At 41.9% G+C, this 25960-nt stretch overlaps 1 protein-coding gene across 5 annotated transcripts in view; it reads left to right on the forward strand.

The window, feature by feature from the left end:
• The window catches only part of igf2bp2a (insulin-like growth factor 2 mRNA binding protein 2a), a 46550-nt gene that overhangs the window by 6232 nt on the left and 14358 nt on the right, over window positions 1-25960 (forward strand). For 4 of the 5 annotated variants that reach the window (XR_007813611.1, XM_051071851.1, XM_018702361.2 and 1 more), the window contains exons 3-6: window positions 19732-19780; window positions 21307-21358; window positions 23973-24036; window positions 25069-25359. Coding sequence is in view for 4 of the 5 variants with exons in the window: in XM_051071851.1 (XP_050927808.1) it covers window positions 19732-19780; window positions 21307-21358; window positions 23973-24036; window positions 25069-25359 (456 nt within the window). In the remaining variant the exon portion in view is untranslated. Of the gene's footprint in view, window positions 1-19731; window positions 19781-21306; window positions 21359-23972; window positions 24037-25068; window positions 25360-25960 lie in introns of those variants that run through there. The other variant, XM_051071848.1, reaches the window with a different exon arrangement.

The raw sequence follows: 25960 nt of genomic DNA on the forward strand, positions 1-25960 counted from the left end.
AACAGAGTACATAGCTTAAGGGAGCAGGGAGATTAGATATGAGAGAATTGTAGATTCACTGTGTGTCTATCAGACCTGTGGGATCGCTGTTTAAGCTCACCGAGAGCTGGAAACACCGTTTTTAACAGACACTTGTGTGTATATCAAAGCAGCAACTGTAGAGATTCACTTCCCAGCAAGCTGTCATTCACATTCCACTCCAACCTGTTGCATGACAGATATGTTAGTGTAGCAGTGCACTCATTACAACCAGGAGTTAAGTAATCAGCTGGACGACTCGTAGGAGCAGCACTGAGGAGGTGTGGAAGGTGTGGTCGGGATGAGCAGCAATGCTCTAACTGGATGACTTACATTCTTCTGTTAATAGCAAGTCTCCAAAATATACCGGAGATAAGAGAAGTAAAACAGGCGCGCTCGCTACTTGGAGATGGTTTCACCTTAAGGGAAGTGACAGAATTGGAGCAGCGATTGCTGATGTGTTTGGTCAGTGACAGATAGCAGTTTGGGCTGACACCATTCATCCAACAGGAGATGAAGGGGGCGCCTCCTCTACCTGTGTTTTTTATTTGTGACCACAACTTTATACACTACCGATCACAAGTTCTCATTATTGAGAGCAACGGAGAGACAGCCCACGGTAGAATGTAAAATAAACCCTCATTGATTAAAGATGAGAGCTATATCGTCCCCTTGAACTGAGCCACCGAGGCCGTTTTTCTTCTGTTTTGATGAGGACTGATGATATATTTTTTATTGGCCTGCTGAGGTCGGTGTGTGTTTGTCGCAAATATAAGAAAAAGCTGTTTTCCCACGCTCTGTCAGCACTGAATTTATTAGAAATACATTTTGGTCATTATAAATACTGTTAGCACTGTGTTAATTAGAAATGCAATGCTAACAATGCGTGGGAGTTCAACTTTTCCTCTGCATTATTTCACTCTTGAGCACACCTGTCCACCAGGTGTGCATTAGGCAACACTTTGCTATTTGTACATATGTGTGACCACCACCATCTCAGTCCTTTAAAGGAACGGCAAACATTTTTTTGAGCAGATGTTTGAGGGCGCTTTTTTGCTAAGCAGGGTTTGATGAATTGCTGGAATCTTAAATGTGCTGCATATGAATATTTAATGAATTATAAATCACGATTATGAGTAGTTCTGTTTGTACCCAACTTCTTTTTTTGGTGAAGTAATTTGAAGATGTAACAGCTGTTTTGTCTCTCCTTCCATTTCTATGTTCCTCTGTTACTCAGTCTGCGTCTCTTATGCGTGTGTGCGCAGCATGTGGGCGTGGGGTTTATGCACATGTAGATATGTTCACAGACAGCCTGAGGATGACACTGGAGAGAGGGACAAGCTGTGGTGAATCCCAGCTGAAAGCTACGTGCCGGATGTAAAGTTTAGTGTTTCTCACCCCTCAGTGTGCCAGTGCTCCCAATGGGCACCCAAGGGTGTGGTCTCCATGGAAGGGTGGGCAGCTGAGGCGCACAGCAGGTGGCATTGCTCACGCAGGCAGACCCCCGTCCTTGTCCCATATCAACACCATATAACCCTACCACCCTTGTGCAACTTTAGAGCTCTGATGGGTCTTGAACAGGTGAAATGAATACGGCGGAAACTCCCATCGAGCCAATCACAGCACGACATGGAGAGAGCCGGGGGCCGTTATGCTTGCACACAACCAATCCTAATCGAGTGGGTCGAATGCGAGGGATCGAGACTGAAGAGGCTCTGTGACATTGGCTTAGAGCCTCAAGCAGGGAATGCTGTTGGCCTGAAGCTTGAGCCAGTCTTCTTAATCTCTTCAGACCTTTTTCCTTTGGACATTTCTCAGTTCCTTACCTTGCTTTTTAAAAAAGGCAGGAGCACGGCCAGAGGAGTGGCCATGGGTGGCACAAGCCCCCCCCCGATTCCGATCTGATTGGCCCTCTTGGTGCCCTGACCAGCAGAGTCCGAGGTAGTTGGCTCATTAGTGCCATGGATGGATTATTTGATAGGCCTACCAGGTGCAGCTTCAGGACACCCTGGTCTGAAGCTCTGTATGAAGCGACTATTAACTTTTCTTGTTGGAAAAGTCAATGAAACAACGCTAAAAAAAACACCAACAAAAATACATAAAATGACCACTCATACTTAGGTGCCTTGCTCCTAAGTATGAGTGGTGGTGGGGGGGGCTTTTTTATGCTTGTGTCTTATAATCTGTTGAAGCAGCTATTTATTAGTATAATTTCATATTTGAATATTTAATATTTATTTAGCAGTCACTTAATACACGGAATAGACAAAATATCTATCAATACTGTACCATTTATTATTGCCAAGCATCAGGACATTAAGTGAGTCTTAACAGATTTTTACAAATGTGGCCTCTCCTTTTTTAAAACTGTGTCCCCATTTGGCCCCCATTCAGAAGTTTCTAAACCTTCCCCTGTTTTGAGGATCATTCAGATATGGTGTCAATTAAGAAATGATACGCATGGACTTTTTTTGTATACAGTTTCTCCCATGTAACTGCAGGAATGTTTTTTGATGTTCCACCTATTGTCATCTCTCTTTGAAGCAGCAAATGCTGAAGGAGACAGTGTAGTGGCATTTACAGCATCTCGATGTGGAAGCAAGACTTTGTCATTGTGCTTGCGAATGTGTGTGTCCGTGTGTGTTTACAGGTCACACTGTACTCTTTTCCAAATGTTCCAGGTTAGGTTCTCCACGTTGCCATGGGAACCGGTTTTGAGTGTTTTGCTTACTTACAGGAGTAGAGCTCAAATGATGAAGACTTTCACAAAACGAACCCAAAGTCCCCCATGTGAACAGAACATCATGCAAGCTGCAAAAAAAACTTCAATCTAAAGTTGCTGTTTGCTGCATGCGACACCCTGCGATTCACCCCTGCAAGTGATCATAATAATATCTTTTGATATCACTGTCAGAATCCTATGATTACAGCTTAAGTTTGTTATGAGCTGCTGTCAGATGGGGGGGACCCTGTAATTTCCACCCATTCCCAAGAGAGTGGAGACTGCCTACCGGTTATAGCTGCAAGCCCCACACTGCAGTCCAACCGTGTGCTGGTGGCTCACGCTATGGGCGGTGCAGTGGTCAGAGTGCCGATTTTATATGACAGTGAATACATAGCCTAGTAAGGTGCCTCAATGAAAATGCCTGTGTAAAGCTATCGCTTCACTGAAATGTTCAAGTGCTCATTTTCTTTCCACAAGTGCAGCAGGGAAAAGTGCTGAGTGGGCTGTCCATCTATGTCACAGTTGCAGCCCTTTTGTGACCTTTCTTATTCATAAACCCACTCCGAGCCATCATTTCCATCCTTTTCCATATGTATGCAATGGAAGCTGGGAACGCCCCCCCCCCCCTTCCTCCTCCCCCTCCCCACACAACAGAACAAGTCATCTACAGTAAGGTCTTGACACAGCTGAGCCTCCGACACAACCTGGAGCACAGTCTGACCATTGTGTTTTCTCTGTTTTGCACTGTCTGTGACAGAAGAGGAAGACACGGAGAGGACTTCCGAGTCAAGACACGTGCATGTCCCTTTCATGCTTATGGTTTCCTCTGTAGTGTGCGTGCATGCGTGCGCAGTCCATGTGTGACTCTGCTCCTGTGTCGGGAGAGATGAGCACTGCTGACAGAGGGCAGCATTTCTTCCCCCTCTGGCTGAGGTTCGCTCAGCAGGATGTGAGAGGCTGCTGGTGCAGACTGTGACGGTGGCTCTTTCTTGCTGCAGGTGTGAGACTAACAGAAAGCGAAATCATGTATATTCTTATATCAGCCCTTTAACATACCTTCTCTTGACCTGTCATCTGGTTTTATTTCCTCACCGGGTTTTTGCGCTGACTTACAGTCTGTCTAATCTAAACCGGTAGTTTGATATTAAAATGTCACTTGTAAAGGTGATGTGCCCGCACACAATTAGATTGAATTTTCTGTAGTCAAAATTCAATCAAGTTGATCAAGTCAATGCAATCAAATAATGGGCAGCCCAGACATGACAGACGTGGTTTAAAACATGTAGAGCAAAGGTTTTCAACTCAAATTACCCATACTTACGGCACTTAAATACTCAGTGGGAATTTTTTTTTAACAGTAAATGCCAGTTGAGATTGACAATGGGGAAAAAGCAAAAAGGCAACTACTAGACCAAAGCAGTCACATTAAGCTGCACTTTCACTTGAAACTGTTTGTGCTGTTGCTGGTCAGATTTTTTCTTCAGCTCTGAAAAAGACATTTTGAAGTAAGGTGTTAGGTTTGCCACAGTAAATTAGTACTTTTGGTCATCGCTCAAGTGTATATGTGAGTGTATTTTTGAATGTTTTATATATTTCTGGAGCCTGGGGAAAAATAAAAACGTGAAAAATAAAAACATATGTCGTTAAAAAATAAACAATACAATACAATAAATTCTACACGTCGGGGGTCTTGTGAAATTGTCTTGTGAGCCTGACCTGGCCCTGGGCCATTTGTTTGGGAGCCTTGATCTAAAGCATGTGCATAATGAGTTACTTAAAGGAGCAGTTCAGAATTATGGGAAATTTTGGCTATTTTGCTGATTTAGACTGATACAACTCTAATATATATCTATTTAATATGAGTATATGTCATTTTAAAAAATTGCTGATGAGATGCTCATCTATTAGTCCACAAAATTATTTTATAACCGTCACAATTGGCAACCCCTTTTGCTCTCACTGAGCTGTGGCAGGCTATCCTTCAGCTTCAGCAGAAGTAGTGTTTAGTGTTTGGCAATGGTGATATGCCATAAAGCCTGTTGTTTTACACAGCTGTGCTTGATCCTGACCATGATTTGCTGAGCCCAGAGATGAGTCGGGTAATGTGGGCCAGGCAGGTGCTAGAGAGTAGGACGGCTCCATCTGCCTCTCTGCCAAGCGACCCAGCACATGCCAATACCCAGTCAGTCGCAGCGTGAGAGACAGACACAGAGCATGTATGTGAATGAGAGAGATTGTTAGAGAGCAACGGAAAGAAAGAGAAAGAGACGAAGAGAAAGTTGCAGGGGGAAGGGTGGGGGTCCTTTTGATTTTATCACACTGAACGTCACGTTGTAGTGAGAGGGGCAGTGTATTTTCCAACAGCCGCTGCAGAGCTGGACACATAGAGCCATTAGTAGAATGTGAAAAAAACTGTTTGTAAATAGTTGTTGTCTTGCTGACCCTTAGCTAATATTTCCCAGGGGGGAGCAGAATACTTTATTGTGAAGTGTTCAATCTGTGCATGTCTCGCTAAACAGTCTATACTCGAGGGTTTCCCAAGGGTGCAGTAGCTGCTGCAGTAGCGGTGCTCCACTGTGTATGAGGAGTACTCTGTCAGTCCTGAGGTTTTTAAGCTATTATGCTCCTGATTTTAAACGTATTTCATTTATGAGCAAATCAGCACATGTGAAACAGCCAAAATGTACGTTGCAAGTTGCTAGGATACCAGCCCATTGATTGATCGGGTGTGTGTGTTTAGCAGTGAGTTCTTTTTATTTCTTGTTGCCATCTGTCTTCAGCGGTTGCCAACATGTTGGTTGCCCAACCAGCAATGCAGCACCTCTGTCTCACGTACGCAGGCAACATTATGACACTGACTGATGAATTGCCCATCCCTGTCAGGTTAAATGAAGCACACACTGACACAAATCCAATTAAAATTGAAGAGTGCGTCCATAGCATGATAGTGTTAAAAAACCTAAAGGCAAAAACACAGAACACGAACATCTTCAGCTCACCAGGTTAGTAAATATTTGATGCTGAAGCAGCCATGCATGTGCTCCTGCAGGAGGGTTGCAAAAGTTAATGGGGTCTTTGCCCATTAAGCAAAGTCTGTTTTTTTTTTTCCTCAACATTTACTGAACATCAGCACAATCACTCTGTACATGTTCAGGTGATTTTAATTTTTGCTAATGGTGATCACAAGATGCAGCTGCAGCACACCTCCTCGCTCAAGGGAAAGTCACACTCTCTCCCCCACTGCAGCATTTGCTGCCCCCCACCCCCCACCCTCTTTCTCCTCTGCATGCTTTGTGACAGCCCTACCATGTCATGTGTACCACCTAGATTGTGTGCATTGTCTCTCACCGCCTCCCTGCAGCTCACAGTGTCACTGCTCCCCCTGGCACAGTGCGGCGGTGCAGAATGAGGCCGGCTGTGAGTTAGCGTGAGTGAGTGTAAATAGTGTACAACCGTATGTTATGTACTGTAAGCTGAATGTGAGCCGCCCTATCAGAGACAGGCATTTTATTCTTAGTAGAGTTGTGGTTACCCTTAGTTGAATTCTTCTACAACAGTAGACGTCTGTGTGTGTGCGTGTGTCCATGTCATCGTATGTGTGTGTGTGTGTATGTGTGTGTATATGTACTGTGCGTCTTGTGTTCCTGCCATTCCCTAAGCGGGAGGCAACAGTTCATTTCAGAGATGGTTGCTAAGATGGTTTTGTTTTAAGTGGTGTGAGGAGTGACTCCAGGCAGCCCGGTTTCCAGTCGCTTGACGTTGCAGGAGAATAAATTACAGAGATATAGAATGACAAGCTTCAAAGGCGAGTTTGATCTCAAAGAGACAGTGGTATAGATGTGGAGCCGCTGAAGATGATACATCAAATATGCTGCACTTCAAGAAAAGTCTTATTTAGGAGGACTTGTGTTTTGTTCTTCCCTTTGTCGCATGTAATTGTTGCACACTTGGATGGATACATGGTCACCTCAGGCGTTCGTAGAGCATTTACAGTATTGCTGTGTCCTCCCCATCACTGCATATCATCAAAGCTGGCTTATCACAGCACACGCACAGCACACGCACACACAGATAGACTCTGATTTGATCAAACATCAGTGCAAATAACAGAAATGCCACCAGACAAAACACAGCTCTGATTTGCTTTTCATAACACTGGCTAGTTTTTTCTTGTCATTATAAAACACAACCCACCACTACAGATGTTAACCTTTTCCACGATGAGGTCTGATTATGATGAATTATGCTATTACCGTTATGTGTGTGCCACATGCTCAGACCTGCCAGGCCGTCACACTGACTCAGTGCCTTTTCAGAGCAGTTGTTGTGGCTGTCTTAAGGAATGAGCGGCCAGGTTTTTAGATCAACCCTTATTCCTAATAACCCCTTCAACTTAGACAGGGTGTTTGTTAAAGAGGGGAACCAGCCTCGAATGTTTTCTGCCAGGAATGATGAAAGCTGGCGGCCTGTAAATGCTTACAGATTTGTTTTGGTGTTTCTGTGTGGAGGAGAGTCGTAAGGCTGAGTGGGGCTGGAAATAGTTGTTAAATTAGTGGACTGCACCCTTGAATATCATGTCTTGCAAAACTGAGACGCTGTTTCATTGTTACTGAAATTCTCATATTGACGCTTACATATTGAGCCTTGAGGTTCAATGTCTGTTTCTCCTTCAACAAAATGACAAAACAGACATGGGAGGAGCTTGGTTCCTAGACTACGGTGGTGATAAGGATTTGAGATTTTCATCCTGACAAGGTTTTTTTTTTGTTGTTTGTTTTTTCTCCCAACATAGTACTGTCGCATTCACATACTCTAGCATTTTGTCAGAAAATCAAATGTGGTGGACAAACATTAAACAAACATAAACCGTAACAGAGGCTCCAGCGTTTGCGAGTTGAGGGATCGCTTCAGGTTGGCAGACGTTTGGGCTCTACTGAGTGCCTTCTAGTCACATATATAAGAGGCACCGAAAACAAACCTTTCCCTCAGGCTTTTCCACAATCACCAATAATTCTCTCTCGCCTTCTCTGTCTCACTTTAAATGCTGCCCACACAACAGGCATTTCCACCCGCTCCCCTCTGCTGTGGAGTTTGGGCTCCCTAACTTGAGATATCGACGTCAACTCTGAATATTTTCTCAAGTATTTATTGCATATTGATCAGGGCTGACACCCCCGTGAGTGACTCCGATAATTGAATTAGTCTGTGTATTGCATTCTCACACTACATACAGGCATCCCCAGAACTCCAGCTATCGTTTTCCTTATTCACAACAACAGCTTCCCATTCCCAGCACCCCCTCCCATTGAAACACACACACACACACACACACAGACACACATAGCTCCAGTGCAATGCAGCTCTGAACCCTAACCATCTGCAGTTCACTTCCTCTCAAGCCCCCTGCCTCATTTCACAGAGTAGGTCAGGATTTGGAGCCATTTTAGCCACAGGATTAAAGTCTGACAGGGATAATGCCACTTCAGCCACTTGTGGGTCACGTGACACGAGATGATCTAAGGTTTTGGGAGGAGCACTATAATGTAATTAATGTATTGGAGGCTCTTATCCATTTGACTCCACCCATTGTAGAGCTGGACGACCATAACCATTAAAAACTGCTCTTTTACAGGTGACAGTAAAGGAAACAGTGATGGCCATATGGTGTTTTCCGCCCATGTTTTTTGCCATTCTGTGCTCATCCTCTGCAGACAGCAAATAAAAGCCAGTCTCTCCTCTGCTCAGAACTGCCTATTGATGTAATGTTAACCTTAAACCCGTTTGTACTGTCCCCCCAACCTGCACAAGTGTGTCCTATATAGTTAATCCCACCGCCTTGTTAATCTCTTGATGGCTTATCAGGGTTGCTGTACTTTATTTACTTTACTACTCTTCACTCACTTGTGTAAAATTGCTGTTGGTCTGCAATTCATTTAATCTCTTCATCAGTTCTTATCTCTTGCTGATTCTTTGTTTTCCTCTCTTGTCTGTCCATTTTTACAAGTTGCTGATTATTTGTGATGCTTAAATTGGCAAATGTAAAGTACAATCAAAATGATATACTGATAAATAAATGATTGATCATTTACAGTTGATTTGTATTGTTTTCCACATGAATTATTATCAGCCATCAGGAATCTGCTATATTTAAAAATGCTGAGACATTTAAATAAATATTTCTTTTATTTTATAAGGGCTGCAACTCAAAGCATTTTCATTATCAGTTTATCTGCTGATCAATTATTAATTGGGTGTTTAAACGTGTTAGAAAACACTGAAAATTTCTGATCTTAGGTTCCCAGAGCCCAAAGTGGCGTCTTCAGGTTATTTATTTTTCCCCAAATCCCCAAAATATTAAATTTATAATGACATAGTACAAAAAATACAGCAAATCTTCACATTTGAGAACTGACAACCAGCAAATTTATTGCTTGAAAAATGGAAATAAGAATTTATCGATTATCACAATTGTTGGCAATTAATTTTCAGGTGATTTGTTTTGTTTCCCAATACTTGGTAATTATAATTATCACTAATCATTATATGATGACTAGAATTATTTATATTTGTGCCATTTAAATTAATAATTAAATAACTGTATGATGAAAATTCAGGCATTGCTCCCCTCATTTTCATGTATTTAATTTTTCTTTTATTTAACCAGGTAAAAGTTGTCTTTTTTTGAGAGCAACATGACCAAGAGGGCAACATTAAAACAATAAATACAAACAATGCAAACAGGCTAAGACAACTGTCACACACTACAAAACAATACAGACAAAATCCAGTTAAGCTGTATGAAGAGGTAGGATTTCCCCAAACTATCTAAAAGAAAGTAAAAACAATATATTTAAAAGCAAGCATATTAACCTAGACTGCTATATTTCAGACCCTTTAAAACTGACTTGAACTCACCAGCAGTCATTTTAAAAGGCACTGTAATTAGAGTCAAACACTCATCCTTAATTTAACTTATTCTAAACCACATGCATGTGTCAGAGAGTGTCTCCCGGCCTGGCACCGGTTCTCGACCCTGTGTTTGAGAAACGTAGTGTGTGTTTTTGGCTGTTTCCAAAAGCTTTGTTCTGCCGCTGTTTGTAGAGCGAGGGTTCCTCGGTGACAGCAGCTGTGACTGGCAGGGGTGTTTTGAAATATGCTGCTTATTGACCAGCCTTGCCAGTATTTCTGTCTCTCAGTGGATGAATCTTCACACACCTCCTGCTTGTTTCTGTACGTGTTTTCACTCTCTCTGGTAGGAACTTCCCTGCAGACAGGGGGAGGGGAAAGAGAAGAGGTAGTGCGTTCATGTGTGTGTGAACAAGTAAAGCTCGCTCTCAAGAGGGAGCCGGAGGGAGAAGTGAGACGGGCAGAGAGAGAGGGAGAGGGACGATGAGAGATAGACAGCAGAGGAGCGGGAGACAGACAGAGAGGGAAGCAGGGCAAACAGTCCGAGGGCTTGCGTAATGTTGAGTGATGTGCGTGCGGTATTGATCCAGGTTAACCCCACCAGGACCTACACCTATGGCAGGCGGGCTCAGCCTTCCAGCTACAGTATAATACCTTATGGTTGGCAGATTAAAGGATGAGACCTAAGGAACAAGCTGCACAACTCAACATAAAGCAACAGAAGCAGCCATGAGGAGCAGCTAACAGCGGACCCACACTGCACCACCGCAGTATGAGCTGGTATCCACCTGTCAGTAGCTCTTAGCACTGAGGTGTGTGAGAGCGAGAAAGACACAGAATATACATCAGTGTGATCGTGTAGAGAAGAGCTGTAGGCACACCAGTTGGCTATATGTTAGCGTGCCTGTAGTTGTGTGTGATTTGCGTGTCAGTTGTGTCCCTGTGTGCCTGTCAGCGACAGTGCTGACTATGTGCCTTGTGACGGGGACTCAGATGAGTCCTCAGTTAGTGAAGTAGCAGTGTGGTGGAGCAGGCAGGCGTTTGATGTGTGCAGGACAGGACAGAACAGCGTAGCACACGTCTCTGCATGTCCCCTTGAATCAGCTTTCTGTTTATTATTATTACTTTTATTCCTCTTCCTTTTGTTTTTTTTTTTTTGTCTTGATCATTGTGGCTTAGTGTATTAAAATGAAAATGCTGTCATTGCACGTGATTAAATGTTTGCAATATTTTGCATGATAAGCAGAAGTTACTTTTGCCCAGGATTATACATGTTTTATGCCTATGACACTAATAGCTGTATTTAAGGTTATTAATTCAGTTTTAGCTGTTGGGTAAACACTACCTCTATTTGAGGCTGTTGGCAGGGCTCATTGATATAGATATGTATAACCCCCATCTACTTAAAAATGCATTTTGCTTATTGTTGCTTCACTTGGATGCCTATGAAGAATGATGTACGTGCTGTTTGACACTTTTCACATTCATCTGGTGAAGGGGGAAAATAAGTTTCTCTGTACTCGCCTTAAATCTCAGTTTAACATATGTAAACTGTGAGCATGATTTGTGACATCACACATAGTTTAGAAGCCAGTATCGATCCAATCTGCAATTCACACATGTGGTGTGAAAATCAGAGAAAAAATCCAACGCATGTACACAAGCGGTGGATTTTTCCTGTAAATCTTGGGACATCTTGTGTCCAGCAGTGAAACTTTTGAAATTAACCAAATTTGCATATTCATTGATTCTGGATTTTTCAAAAGGAGTTGATGTAATTTTAAGACTTTTTAGCTTTTTAACTTTTTAGTGGAAAAAATATATTCTACACAAATTATCATTCAAAGCAGAGTATTTTTATATATCTTAAAAAATGTCTGGTGGGGATCTTTAAATATTTATTACTGACAAATATCTGCAGCAGATTGAAATGCTGTCTGTTTAAATAAATATGTGGTTTGGTGTCAGTGTACAGGGGTTACTCTTTTCATCGATAGGTCTTTGGAGGCTCTCTGTTCACATGCTTCGTTGAAGTGTCAGTGACATTTAATCTTGAAAAGATTTTCTTCCTGTGGTAAACAGTCATGCTCTGCTGTTGTGGTAGTAGTATCAGATTATCATACTTTCTTCTCCCTGTACAGTTCTGACTTCTTGTTTCTATTTATGAGCTCCAGACTGCAGAGTGATCAGCTGTTTCCTGCTGCTACTATACTGGCCATAAGAAGCTTTAGCAAAACATCTATATAGATAGATGTGGAACAAGAATGCATTTTGTGCATGCAAATGTAAATGTCTGGATTTGATTTGAAATGTCTGACTGCGTGTTTAACACCATGTGGAGTGGTTCATTGTAATATCACTTTGTTAGAAATGTGTTATGCCACAGTGATGGGAAAATGGAACATTTTAAGATACTCATTTCATTGGCTTAGTGGGCATGACGGGAGAAAATTTGTTTTGTGTCAGCTGGGGACCCTGTGGCATTTTAGCACCGACCAGAAATTAATTTATAATGATTACACCTTAGAACTGAAAATTATTTTAGTGTCTACAACAGTATGCAAATAACTATGGACATTCCAGGAGCACTGTGTGTGTCTTACCACATTGTTTACAGCTGTGATTTTTTTTTTTTTTTTGATTTTTTTTTTTTTATTTGGTTGTGTATTACATGCATAGCCTTGAACTGATGTGTCGTGAAAATCACCCTCTATAAACGCCTCTGTGGACACAGTTGATAATGACAGAGGACTGTATGAAGCCATCTCTCACACTGTGTAAATCTCAAATATGAATGACCTGCTTGGACTAAGTCATTGAAATCTATTGAATCATTTGTAATTAAGACCATTATGTGATACTAAATCATTCCTTGATGTAAGATATTAATCTGCTTTAGATTTCCCTGCATACCAGTAGGCCTCCTCAATGAACTTTGTACTACATGTAATGGATGAAGAAACAACGTGCAGTGTTTCCCTATTTACATCTTTCTATTAACCAGCTGAATGAGTGTTGACAGTGAGGAGCAGACAAACGTCAACAGGAAGGCTGTGGCTTCCATTAGAGCTGTGTGTCTACCTGCCTGCTTCTGGGTCTGTGTCTCCCCGCCTCTGTGCCACAGCGAAAAAAAAAAAAAAAAAAAACGAATGTGTGAAGAGAAACAGGCAGGCAGGTAAGCCTGCTGAATTCTGATGAGTTCTCACCCACCGAGGGCTGGGAGGGAAAACTGAGGCAGGCACCTGAGCCCTACACTCTGAGATGAGATGGTTAGCAGCACCATGGAGCGGCAGCTTTGTTCACCCTGCAGTATCAGTGTGAAAAATATGTGGTTAGGGAGCAATGAAACACAGCAGATACAATGCCTGTTTTCTTGCTCAGGGTTTTGGGGGATAGATTTTCGATGAATGCAAATGAATGCCTGGAGGAATAAAAGGATTTAATGAAACTGAAAGTGAAGACAACTGTCACTGGTAACAAATATTAATACCATGGAAGTGTCTGTACTTTCATTTAGATGAACGAAGGACTGCCTCTTTTTGTCTCAGTGGTGTCTGTTTTGGGTGCTTTTTTTTTTTACAACTTAAGGAGGAGAAGCAATTTTCCCACATTGTCTCTGAAGGCTCTCCCTCGCCATAAAAACAACAATTATGACATTGTGTTCAGATTGTGACACTCATAAGTGTAGAGAGATTATTAATTCATTAAGTTAAAGCTGCTATAATTGATATTTTTACATCAACAATGGAACAGATAACTACGTGTAATGGGAAAAGAGACAAAACCGCAGAGGATTATCACCCAACTCAGCTCTTTGTTTTGGTTTTACAGACCACATCTTCTATGTCTTGGAGAATTTAGCAGCTAAAGATCCAAATGTGTCTTTCAGGAGTTGGTAGAGACCTAAAACAGAGCTAAAAGAGAGTGAACTTTGGACCAGGTGGCAAAAACACAACTCCAAATGAATGATAATTTTGCTCCATATAAACAACTGTTTCCTAACATGTTGGCCATATCACGGGTGATAATAAGACAGTTTTGTGTTCATAGCTTGTTTTCGTTGTCTCTAGGTGGCTGACAATCAGTCAGTGCCTCTTTAATTAAGGAGTATAAATTGATCAATTGAGAGGATAGATTCATTAGTTGCATTTTCAACAGCACACTTAATGCTTAATGTGTCACTGATTTCAACAGTTTTTATTGATTGCTTTATTTTTGGACCTGTTTTTGACCTGAACTAAATCTCCCATTCAGAACTCTCTTCCAGACTTTGTACTGACCCCAACAAGTTCTCTAAAACTGTTGAACAACAATAGACTAAAAAAACTATTTTAGATTGTTTTGCCAGCTACTGTTTCCAAGGTCGAGTTTCAGTTTTTCTATGATTTCTATCCTTTATGAGCACACATTATTCAAAGTACCCTCCCAGATAACACCTAATTTTAACACCTTAACTTTCATTTCCTGATCATTTTCAAGAAAGGGTTAGGGGTTAGGGGAAAATGTCCTTAGAAGAAAAGCTCCATTTAAACCCAAGCAAATATTATTATCCATTGATTTGAAATTTTGCTCCACATATACATTAGATTGTGTGCTTGTTTGGAGGCAAATTTCACATCTTGTGTGCAGACCTGCTGTGACCGAACCAACTGAAAAAAAAACAAAAAACAATCTAAATTAGTCAAGCAATTAATTTCAATTTATTAATCAGAAGCGTACAATTTGAACACTCTCTCTTTTCCCCTCTAATTAGTACAAGTGTACACACTTCTTTGCTGGAACCTTAGTGGAAATGATCACAGAATGATTTGGAAATTACAGACCAGAAAAATAAAGCATCACCAGAATCTATAATATAATGATAAATATGTTTTTCTGGCCTAATAGAGCCATTGTGTACACTGGATTACATTTCTCCTGTGCTTGCAGCCCAGTTCACAATCACATACTTAGACACGCAATAGAAAAAAGTTACTTGAAGTCTAACTGAATGTTGCAGGTTGCAGTATATACCATGTATATAGTACACCTTTATATACAGCCTGTGGTAGCACGTGGGCTGAGAAACTAGTTCAGGATTTGTTTGTCCTTCTACAGTGCAAACAGCGACAATCTTTGTGGCTAAAGGACAATAACAATGCGTAGACACTTCTGTCATACAAATCCTGTTATCTCTGCCCCACAACAATTGGATGGGCCTTAGAGAGGTGCTTAGGAGCACTACACAGAAATGGTCTGAGCTCCATCTTAATCCAGCAGCAGAGAGTGGGACACAGTGGGAGCGCCGCCAGGGTTTGAAAAGAGGAGCAGGGGGACATCTCCCACACAGTGGGGTCTATACCGAATATTGTTGACTTGTTGCTTCCTCTCTGAGATTTCAGGGCATTTGGGTTCTTAAGAGCTTAAGGGTCAAAGCTAGAAATTGGGTTAATTCAGATTAGACGAGTCTGTGGGTGGTGTATAAGGACCACCAGGCTATTTGACCAACCCACCCAAAATGACCCATATATATTAAAGTTCTCTTTCACTTCTAGAGGGGGTGTAAATAACAGGTAAAAACAGTGTAGACTTACTGTTAGCTCCGAGCTTTACGGTCCATACTGATGATGCAATAAGCCCTCACATACATGCACATGCAGCTGTAAATGTGGCTGATTGTCAGATGATCACATTATACTGCACTCAGTACTTGAAGCGTCAGACGACTACACATGAGCGAAGCATAGGCATTAGTGTTGCTCAGACAGTCTGTATCACTGGATTTGTAATATGATCATGTAATAGGTGCATAATCACACGCTTCTAGTGTGATTTATGACCACAGAGGTTTTCATTTCCTATTTTATCTGCATGGTATGGCTGCGTTGAAGGCCAGATCATATTTCATTTTGAAAGTCATCAATTATCTTCCCTGCAATGAAGTCTTTCGTCGGACTGTCTCTGGACTGATGTGGACTTCCCTTCCTGGATCTGTTGTGTTGTTACGTGTGGCCTTCAGCGGGAACAAAGCGCTTTGTCAGACAGAGAAGGGGTGGGGGTGGGGGTGGGGTGAAAAACAGATGAAGAGATTTCTGTTTTTCTGACAGTGTGTGAGTGAGTCGGTGATGTTGTTCACATCTTATCACAAGGAATGAATGATCTCAAGCATCATACGTGCCTATATTGGTGTAGCATAAAGCCAGTGTGGTTATAATTGGAGAGTTTTGAACTGAGTGAGTCTGAGTAAGTGCTGACAGCTAAATTGACACAGAGGAGAAGGAAATGACTGTAAAATGGAGAAACAGAAACTTAATCAGGCAAGAGAATTTTGCAAACAATTAAGCGTGAGGTTTCTAGTAGAGAGGTGACTGTGCGTGTGTAGGAGCGTTTGTGGGAGTTTTGTGAGGCAGCGGGCCTCGGACAGACCCGGCAGACTGAAAGGCTATTCGGGATGTCTTTTTATTTGTCCAGAGAGAGCCTCCCCGCTGGGCACAGCTCACAGCCGTGTGAGCCATCTCTGACAGCGTGAGCATCCGCATAGAGCAGCGAGAGAAAGGTAAACAAGGCTTTTAAAGGGCTCATTAGACAGAATCCTTGACCGGAGAGGGAAACGTTTAATCATACACTTCTGTGAGTTTCTGTTATAAAAAAAAAAAAAGGAAAAGAAAAGGGTTTTGACCCCGGTGAAGGAAGTCTATGAGATTCCTGAACAACTCTGACTGACTTTTTTGTGTTCCAGTGTGATACTGATGTGGGTGCGTTTCAGGAGCAAATGATACAGTTTGTGACAAATTGAATAACCATAATGCCGTGTTGATTTTGACTGAATATGTGAGAGATTTGTGGTATCAACGTAGGAAGAAAGAGACTTCCTCTACCTTACTCTTTATATTCTAAAGGTCATACAAGCTATTAATCTGCATAGGCCAGAGCTGCCAATAATTTACTGTCAATCAACTAATAGATTAAACAACCAAAGCTTGGAGCTCCATTCCTTACAGTTCTTTAATCCTAGTCACAATCAAATGCTCTCAGTGGGTGTTTGACCTCTTTCATGTGTAGACACAAAGGTTTTAAAATGTAGATGGAAAGGTAAAACAAAAGTAAACATCACAGGGTTTAAAAATTAGGTTTCATAGGTTCACCTTCAGGAACACTGCAACCCTCTGGCGAGGGGTGAATACCCTCTTTCTCACCCCTCTCCCCTCTCAGAGGTTAAAATTCCTTCGACTGCTCCGCGTGCGTGTGCGTATTAGTATGCACGTGTGCGCACACACACGGTCTCTTACCTCGTGCAGGTGGGTGCAGTAAATATTAGCTTTTCAAATGAACATGGCCACCCTCAGATATTTAAAGGCCAAAATTGAGAGGCTTTCTCTTCTCTCTGGGCAGGCCGCTCCAAACCAACAGCAGACAGCTTGGTTACATTCAACAAACATTAAGTAACCATTGACTTCAGTCTGTATCTTCTTCTGTAGTCCATTTTGGACTTTGGAAAAGGAGGAGCTGAGAAAGGGCGTTGAGTTCACCTTGAAAGCAAACAAACAGGAGATATTAGCAGATGCCTGTTGCCTCATATAATACAACTGAGTTATTCCCTGGTTATAAAGCAACGCATATAACCTGAGGATGTATAGCTGATGTCTGCAGCTGGACCTGAACATTGTAGACAGGCAACAGTATATGTTACAGGGTGGCATGTACTTTGGGCCTCTCCCTGCCTTGGAGACAGACAGACAGACAGAGAGCAGTGATCTTATGGTCAGCCAGCGGCCACAGGCATGCTGAAAATGAGACCTTGAAAACTGTCGGGAGGCAGTGTCACTTTTTCCAAGAGATGTCCATTCAGGAAACATCCTTTGCATATTTCAGAGTGACAGACAAGCAAGTGGACTTTAAAACGTGTGCAAGCTTCAGAGAAAAAAAAAAAACCCCAAGAAGGTCTAGATTGAATAGAAAATGATGCATGTGTTGACATGATGTAGTCTTATTGAGACAGCAGTCTCCATCAGTTTTGTTTACCTTGTAGTGGATCAGCTAATGTGCCTATTAACATGTGTGCAGAGGACAGCAGCACTGTGCTGGAGTTCAGCTCCTAGCATTACATCAAGGTTACACTTAGCAAATCAATTAACAAAAAAACCCACAAAACAATAGCGCACTTGGCCCTCAGAATTCACATTCACAGGCTATTAAAGCAGACAATGCTGAATGAAAGGAGCTTTTAGTTTTCATAATCAGCAGCTCAGGGATGCCAATGTTTGGGACTATTTTGAGGTTTTGAGTTCGCCTCAAATGCTTTGCTGCTATTGGCTGCCTTCAGGTTCCAGGAGGTTGTGTACTGCGTTAAAAAGGTGATGTGTTTTAGCGGCACAGACACATTTTTATCGGTTTACCCGTGTTTGGATACCAGTTGCCAAGAGCGGTCTTTCAACGAACCACTCACTTTAAACCACCATCAGTGACAGAAAGCTTACAGGCCACTGTGTGGTAGGACACACTGGGAGTTCAGTCACTTTTTGATTTTTTTTTTTTTTTTTCCCCTGCGCTTTTGTGTCTGCTGTTTGTTACTCTAAGAGGACTCAGACTGCAGAGAGATAGACTTCACTCATTTTCCTGTTCTTTTATTTATGATAGTACTTTTTAAACTGATGCTAGCTCACTGATAAAGATTTACAGAAGCAAAATTAATTGTTTTTTGTCTTGTCTCTAATCTGTGATTGCTTGCCTTTGAAACAATATTAGCGGTCTGTTCGTTTACTAGTATTTTGACAATACTGTGTTAAGTACAGATAGATCAATGAGGAGAGGAGAGGAGAGGGTTGTCCCAAATCCATGTGACGCTCTGTTTCTCCCCTTTGAGTTTCTTTTTTTTTTTTTTTTTTTCTCCTAGAGTGGCACAATCAGAAAGAGTCATTCATTCATGTCCAGCTGCCAGCTTGGTCCTCTTCTCGCTGCTGACAGGAAATTCTAACCTGCTGTCTTTTTCAGCCAGACGTGTTCAGAGAGAAAGATGCGAAACCTAGATGGAGGAATGTGTGTTAGTGTGTGAGCACCCACGTAGACATAGGAAAATAGCTATGGGTGTGTTTGTTTGTGTCTCCTGTGGAGAGTCCTCCTGAACTTAGATCCACCTCTCATTATCGCTTATTACCACTCCTCCTCCACTTCATCTCCGTACCTCCATCTCTCGCTCTTGTAATGGATTTCTGGGATACGGTAGCTCAGCTGTGTGGCTTTTCCTCCGCCAGCCTCTCTGCTTTTTAAATCGGCAGCTCTCGTTGCGGAGCTGGACGCTCTTACGTTAATGTAGTTGTTAACAGCTTGTGGTCACCAGGCGGTTTGTGCGGCTTTGCTGTTTGAGCTGATGCACTCACTGGAGGCAGAGAGAAGCTGTGTGTACATCTCTCTCTGTCTGTCTGACTTGGTGTATTTACTATATTTACATAACTAAAAAACTCATTTTTTTCAAATCTTTATGGTCTCAACAGCTCGGTCTCTGAGCATCTTTGTTGGTGATTACAAATCAAATTCACAAAAGTGCAAACAGTTGGCAAATTAACAGGCAAAAATCAAGGAACAAATGAATACATTTTCAGGGAATAAATAAAAGTCTTGTTTATTGTTTGGTAAAGTAGTCATTTCTGTCACTTTTTTGCTTCTCACAGTGAGAGTAATAGTAATAAGAATTGCACTCGTAGGAGGGTGTTACTGAAAGTCGCTTGCTGCTGTCTAATAAACATCCTCACCTACACACCTAAAATCTCCTGCTGCACTTCTGTGACAGTGCTTTGATTGGTGATACTGTCTAACAAACAGTGGGTGGTGTAGAATGTAAGGTTACATTGACTGTTAAATGACACAGAGTGTAATTCAGCCGTGATCTGACATTTCTGCCCTCGTCATAGAAATACCCTCTGATAGCTGCTGATACAGCAAATGTGAATGAGTTTGAATGAACGTTTAGTGTTGTTGTAAACACAACAGATGACTGTAACTATAAGTGTGTGTGTGTGTGTGTGTGTGTGTGTGTGTGTGTGTGTGTATGAGTTTGTGGTTCAGGTCTGTTAAAGCCACTTCGTCTGTGTGTCTCGTCTCTGCAGGAGTCGGAAGATCCAGATCCGGAACATTCCGCCTCATCTACAGTGGGAGGTCAGTTGTTTGTCTGTGTGTGTGTATGTGTGTGTGTGTGTGTGTGTGTGTGTGTGTGTGTGTGTGTGTGTGTTACACAGTGACGTCCAGTTGAGCAGCACCAGGTAGCACATAAACCAGTTTCCCGACAATGAGTCATCAGGCTTTATACTACATACTACATCTGTAGACATAAATGTTTGTGTGTGTGTGTGTGTGTGTGTGTGTGTGTGTGCACGCATGTGTTTATGTCTTATATCTATGTCTACGTGTTTGTCGCTGTGTGTCAACACAGCCCTTGCTGGGGTCCAAGCTGTTTTTCTGACTGTCTCCGGGTCTGTGAACTTTCTTTCGTCTCTCTGGGTCACTACTGTTCCTGTTGGTCGTCTTCCACACTGCATTCACTTTTGTTTCCCTCATGAAGCTCTCAAAACTTTTCAATCAGAAGTTTCAAATTAGTCTCTCTGTTTGTTTGACAAATAATACAAAGTTGCCAGATAATTCTCCTCAAGTTTCTGACGCAGCCTCCAAATCCACAATCCAAACCAAGTCATTCATTCAATCATTTCATAGCAGACTGACAGTCGTGGTGGTCATATTCTTGCCGTCACCTGCCCATTTTTGTCACCTACCAGCATCGACAGATATTTATTATTTGTCATCCTCTCTGTACCGTTATTTCATTGTCAAGACATTCACGCAGTCATTGAAAATAATAAGTACATTTACTCAAGTTCTGTGTGTAAGTATGATTTCTTTCAAAGGGAAATATTGTGGATTTTATTCCACATTTATTTAAGGTTGCAGTCAGTTTTCTCATAAAGTTTTTTGTCATATTAAAACACATGATTATCTTACACCATGTATTATAAAGTAAACTATACATCAATGATAGTCCTCTTAGAGTTTGTTTTATATATGATAATATAACCTTCTGAAATGAGACTTTCCAAATAATAAAAAAGACCTAAGTTTCATTTAGTATTTTCACATTTTCATATTTCTACTTTTACATGACTGAAGAATCTGAATACCTTTTTTAATTCGCAGAGCTGACAGATTGCTACATACTTAGTCTTAACTAGTCTTAACATATTAATATGATAGATAATGTCCTCACCACTGTAATTAATTGATTGATATTGACTATTTGATTTTTTTCTAGCTCGGGGATTGGTGTGTAAATGCTAACAAACTAACATTTTCTATCTCAGCCGAGTGTAACAACTTTTCTGTGAAATTTTGCCTTTTCCTCTGGTGATGTTTAACCTGAAGGGTCTTGGATTCATTGAAATTTTTTGTGTCTAAACTTATTTATCTTTGTAAAGGCAGCTATAACAGAAATATTAAATGATCAATGTGATTATAAAAAAGACTGTTTGGCAGGTTATGTTCCAGGGCTGGATGTCTAGTACTTCTCTTTAAAGGTCAATGGGATTTTGAATGAAGTTCTGAAGTTCTGTGTTTGTGCGTATCCCAACGTGCCTGTGTGTTTTTAGCATCAGCGGACGTCTTGTCTCTAATTCATGCTCTTGCTTCTCCCTCAGGTTTTGGATGGCCTTCTAGCTCAATATGGTACTGTAGAAAACGTGGAACAAGGTACAGAACTCTTCTCCTCCCTGTTTGCTACTCGTCTCATCATCATCTGCTCCAACTGTTGTGCACACGTGTCTGTTTAGCACACACACAAACACGCGCACACAGACCTCCCAGTGAGTCAAGTCTCCCTGTGTGACTTGACTTCCTCGTTACCATCATCCCACACACCCATTATCTAAACATAACCCATCTCTGCATATAAATCTGCCTTTATCATCTTGTCTGTCTGCGTGCGTGCATGTGTGTCTTATAAGTCTGACCCAGAGAGAGGATCGTTTGAATTACATGCAGCCTCTATAATAAGCACTGTGTATTGCCACGGGTCCCCTTGGCCTCAGTGTATGGATTGAAGTGGGCAGACATGGCAGACATCCATTAGTAATGTGTCCATGTGTGGGTGTATGTGTGTGTGCCTGTATGTGTCTGCGTGTGCGTCTGTTTTGGGGAGGTGCATCGTGGTAATGGGTGAGGACACTGTAGGCGCCTGTGGTAAAGCTTTTGCACTGTCTGAAGAGTGTGTGTGTGTGTGTGTGTGTGTGCGTGTGCGCGTGTGTGCAGAGAGTAGTCAGCACTAGAGCTATCCCCAAGAACTTTTCGCTGTTTACACACACATGCGCAAGTAGTAGATGTGCACAGGCAGAAGCAAACACCCACACACACACACACACACACACGCACGCGCGCACACAGTTTCTCTCTGTGCGTCAAACCAGCCAAGACCAACTACCACCCACTGTAGTCATGACAGGTGCTAAAAGAGAACCCAGCAGAGAAATTACTCCACTCAGAGTTTCCCAGATGCCGCTGCTTCATGTGTACCGTCCCAAACACCAGCGCAGCATTTCCTCCTCTTAATCCCTCCATGCGGCTCACCCAACATCGGTTGCACAGTCACACTGTACGGTCAAAACTTCCAGAGAGCCATCTCGCCTGTGTGTATCTGTCACCGTCTTCGCCGCTGTCTCAACTTCCTGTCTGCCCACCTCCTGTCCCGTCACTTTTCCCTGCCTGCGTCCATGCACTCTGGTTACGGGGCTGAGGTTTTTTTTGTCCCATGTTCTTGTGTGGCATGGTGGAGGCTGCCGGTGGTGGGGCAGGGCAAGGCAAGGCAAGGCATGGCAAGGCAAGGCGGGGCGGGGCAGAGCTGGCTGTGAGCGCCGGGGCCGGGCACCACGCCAGGCTCTGCCCACTCACCCTCTCTAAGCCAGCTGGGCGCTCTCACTAGTTTTAACCCTTCCAAAACTGCTGACTGCCGTGCACCAGCAGGTTTGGAAGTTTTTGTTTTCGCTGACAGAAACGCTCTAATGCCTATTTTTATTTAACAAAGGGAAAACACTTTCTCACTCTTCATGTGATATTGGCAATGTACCTTGAATTTCTTGGCTCGTTTATTCTGTGCGTTTGTCACTTTTTTTGTAATTGTGGGTAACTTTCCAAGTATTGCAGTGGAGTTTATTAGCACATTCTTTAAGCTATTTAACACATCTACAGTAGATGTTTTTTCAGCGTGAACAATCAAAGAGCAGTGGCCTCTCGTAGACTCATAGATTTGACACTTAGTGGTTACACAAACAGAGTTTCATCATTGACATAGCAGAGGTGCCGTTGTCTCTTCTGACAAACAGAGGCCTTGGTAGACCAGAGGGTATAATATCAGTAAGACTTGTAGTATTTCTTTTTCTCTCACTGTTGCTCTCTCAACCTACAGATGCTGAAAGTTACATTTTTCTCAGAATAAAAAGAGTTATCTTTTAAAATGAAGCCAAAAAAATAAATAAATAAATACACAAATAAATAAAAGTGAAGCAAATGCACATCACACAAAACAATCTTGGTACAAAGCAATTTCTCCAAAGCATTTTATAGACAGGTGATCCTTGTTTTGTCTAAAACACAAGTTTATTCAGTTAACTTTATTACGAGGCAGAGAAAAGCAGCAATTCTCACAATTTAGCAGCTAAAACAAGGAAATGTTGCATGCATGTTTTTTGTTTGTTTAGTTTTTTTGCTTGACAAATTACTAAAATGATCCCCCCATTCTCAAAATAGTTGCCAGTTTATATTCTGTCAGTCAACTGATTGATTAATCGACTAATCGTGAGCTTGTCTCATCATTGCATGTGCTGTACATTGGACGCTTCAATCGAAAACACCTTACAGTTCAGTGTTTTAAAGCATGTGTGGTCCCAGCGGGAATCAAACCCCGAACTGTGGCAGAGCCAGTGCTGTTCTGTCCTCACTGAGCAACACAGGAGCACAAATCTTCCCAAGGTGTGTCTCTGTTGTGCATTTCATTTCACTTCATCACAGATTACTTGATTTGTTTAGGCCACCATGAGAAACTTAAATCCGTTATTGTGTAAGTGGCAGAGAGTCTATTGTGTCAAGCAGCTCCTGTCTGCAGAGGCAGCAGCAGGGTCTGGAGGGAAGCCAGTGTGGTGATGGCTGTAATGGATTCACACAGACAAGTGGCTCTCTGGGTCACCACGGGAACCTGGACGCGTGTCTGACTCACCTACGGCGACAACAAAGACCTGCTACGTACATGTGTAAATGTGGCCCTATCTCATGTTTTTGATTTTGTCTCTCTCTCTCCCTTTTTCTTGTATGACAGTGAACACTGACACAGAAACAGCAGTGGTGAATGTTACATACGCAACCAAGGAGGAAGCTAAAGTGTAAGCATCCCAAATAATGATGGCCAAAATGCAAGAGTAAGCCTTGAGATGTATTTGCTTTTTACTAGTCAGTGTGCACAGACAAGGAGCAGCAACATGAGCAGCATTGTTCACATACTTGCCTGTGTACTTTATGTGTACCTGGAGGATTAAAAAGTATAGTCACCGAAAGGTCAGAGTGGGGCCAAAGCGACCATGGGCAAAACCAGTTTAGAACTTGTTAAAATGATAGCAGGATATCTACATAAAGCTGGCTACATTAAATAATGTACCCTTTTCTTTCCATTTCAAACCATCTGTCCACATTTTGCTGGTGTTTTTTTTCGTACCCATACACTTAGCCACTAAACTAAACTAAATGGTCCGAAAATTTTAAGAGTTTTAAGAGTTTTTAGTGTCAACAGGCAAATTTGAGCTTTCCATGTGATCTCTCACAGTAAATGTCAGTACTTCTAATCACATACATCAGCAGCACAGTGGTTGAATTCAGACATGTAAATGGTAAAAACTAAATTGTTTTTTAAATGTCTCTCGCCACTCTTTACCAGATCTTAGGTGTGATGTGCAGTTTTGATCTTTTGATGCAGACTGAAAAGAGGATGGTGAAAAAAAGAGATTTAACATTAAGGACAGAAGGCTTTGTAAAATGGAACGCTGAGTTTTTTTTTTTTTTTTTTAAATCAGCAGTCTCAGGGTGGACATAGTTTTAGTTTCTCGCAAAAATTTGTTGCTGTTTGCTCTGGTCGCTCTCAGTTGTAATGTCCTCAAACACTGAATCCATCATTTATGTGCTTAAATGCATCTATCAGTGGTTTAGTGTTCATTTCTTTGGATGCACACAACCATTACTTTGAAGAAAGGCAGGATACATGTGCACACAAGTATATAGTTAAAAGCAAGTATATCAGTTTCTTGAGGAAGGTTTAAATAATGGCAATTTGCAAAAAACTTCTGCACTGATATGCTGCTGCTTCTTTGTATTCATGTATCTGTTTGTGCTCTGTCTCTCCTCCTGTCACCTGTCCTCTCCAGAGCCATTGAGAAGTTGACAGGACATCAGTTCGACGACTGCTCCTTTAACGTGTCATATATTATGGACATGGATGCTGCTCCGCCCGTCCAGACTCCCCGCACACGGCGCGGGGGCCGATCGTCCCGGGACCAGGGTGCCTCTCAGCCCGGGCCCTCGGGAGGCTTGGGTGCTCCCCGCCCCAGACAACAAGATTTCCCCCTGCGCATGCTTGTGCCTACTCAGTTTGTGGGAGCTATCATTGGCAAAGAGGGTCTCACCATCAAGAATGTCACCAAACAGACACAGTCCAAGTAAGCTGCTCTGATGAATATAAGATATGATAAGATTTATATGTTACAAGCAGCAAGAAACAAGAGTGACAAAAAAATAAAATATAAGAAAGGCACAGAAGTAAAAAAGTTAAAGTGCAGCAATCAGCATTAAAAAAGTCTCTAATAAACGGAAAATGTGCAGTTGTGAAATGTGCAGTCGTAATATAGGAAAAATGCTGATAATCATTGAGGTAGATGAAATTATGTGCAAATAAGATGGTGACTCTTGGATTCGGTCTCAGCCTGGTTTCTGCTGGGTTTGGTCTTGAGTGGCAAAAACAAGAAACTTGAGCGTTTTGGTGCTGTATGCAGGCTTACATTTGAAGACCAACTGAGATATAATGCAAAATTGTGTGCAATAAAAGCTTTACGCTGTCAGATTATTGGAAATGAACAGCCCAAATACTGTTGCCTGATTTTTTTTTCTTGTGAAAATTCTTTAACTGTTTCCTCTCTTTTTAATTCATTATTTTTGTCTTAGTGATATTCTCTCTGTGTCTTATTTGTCTTTTTTTATACTTTTTATAGAGCCCTCGACCAAACTTCATTTCCAGACAATTGATGTGATTTTGTCTCTCTC

This window comes from Lates calcarifer, linkage group LG1 (genome assembly GCF_001640805.2).
Source record: "Lates calcarifer isolate ASB-BC8 linkage group LG1, TLL_Latcal_v3, whole genome shotgun sequence".
NCBI classification, from domain to species: Eukaryota; Metazoa; Chordata; class Actinopteri; family Centropomidae; genus Lates; species Lates calcarifer.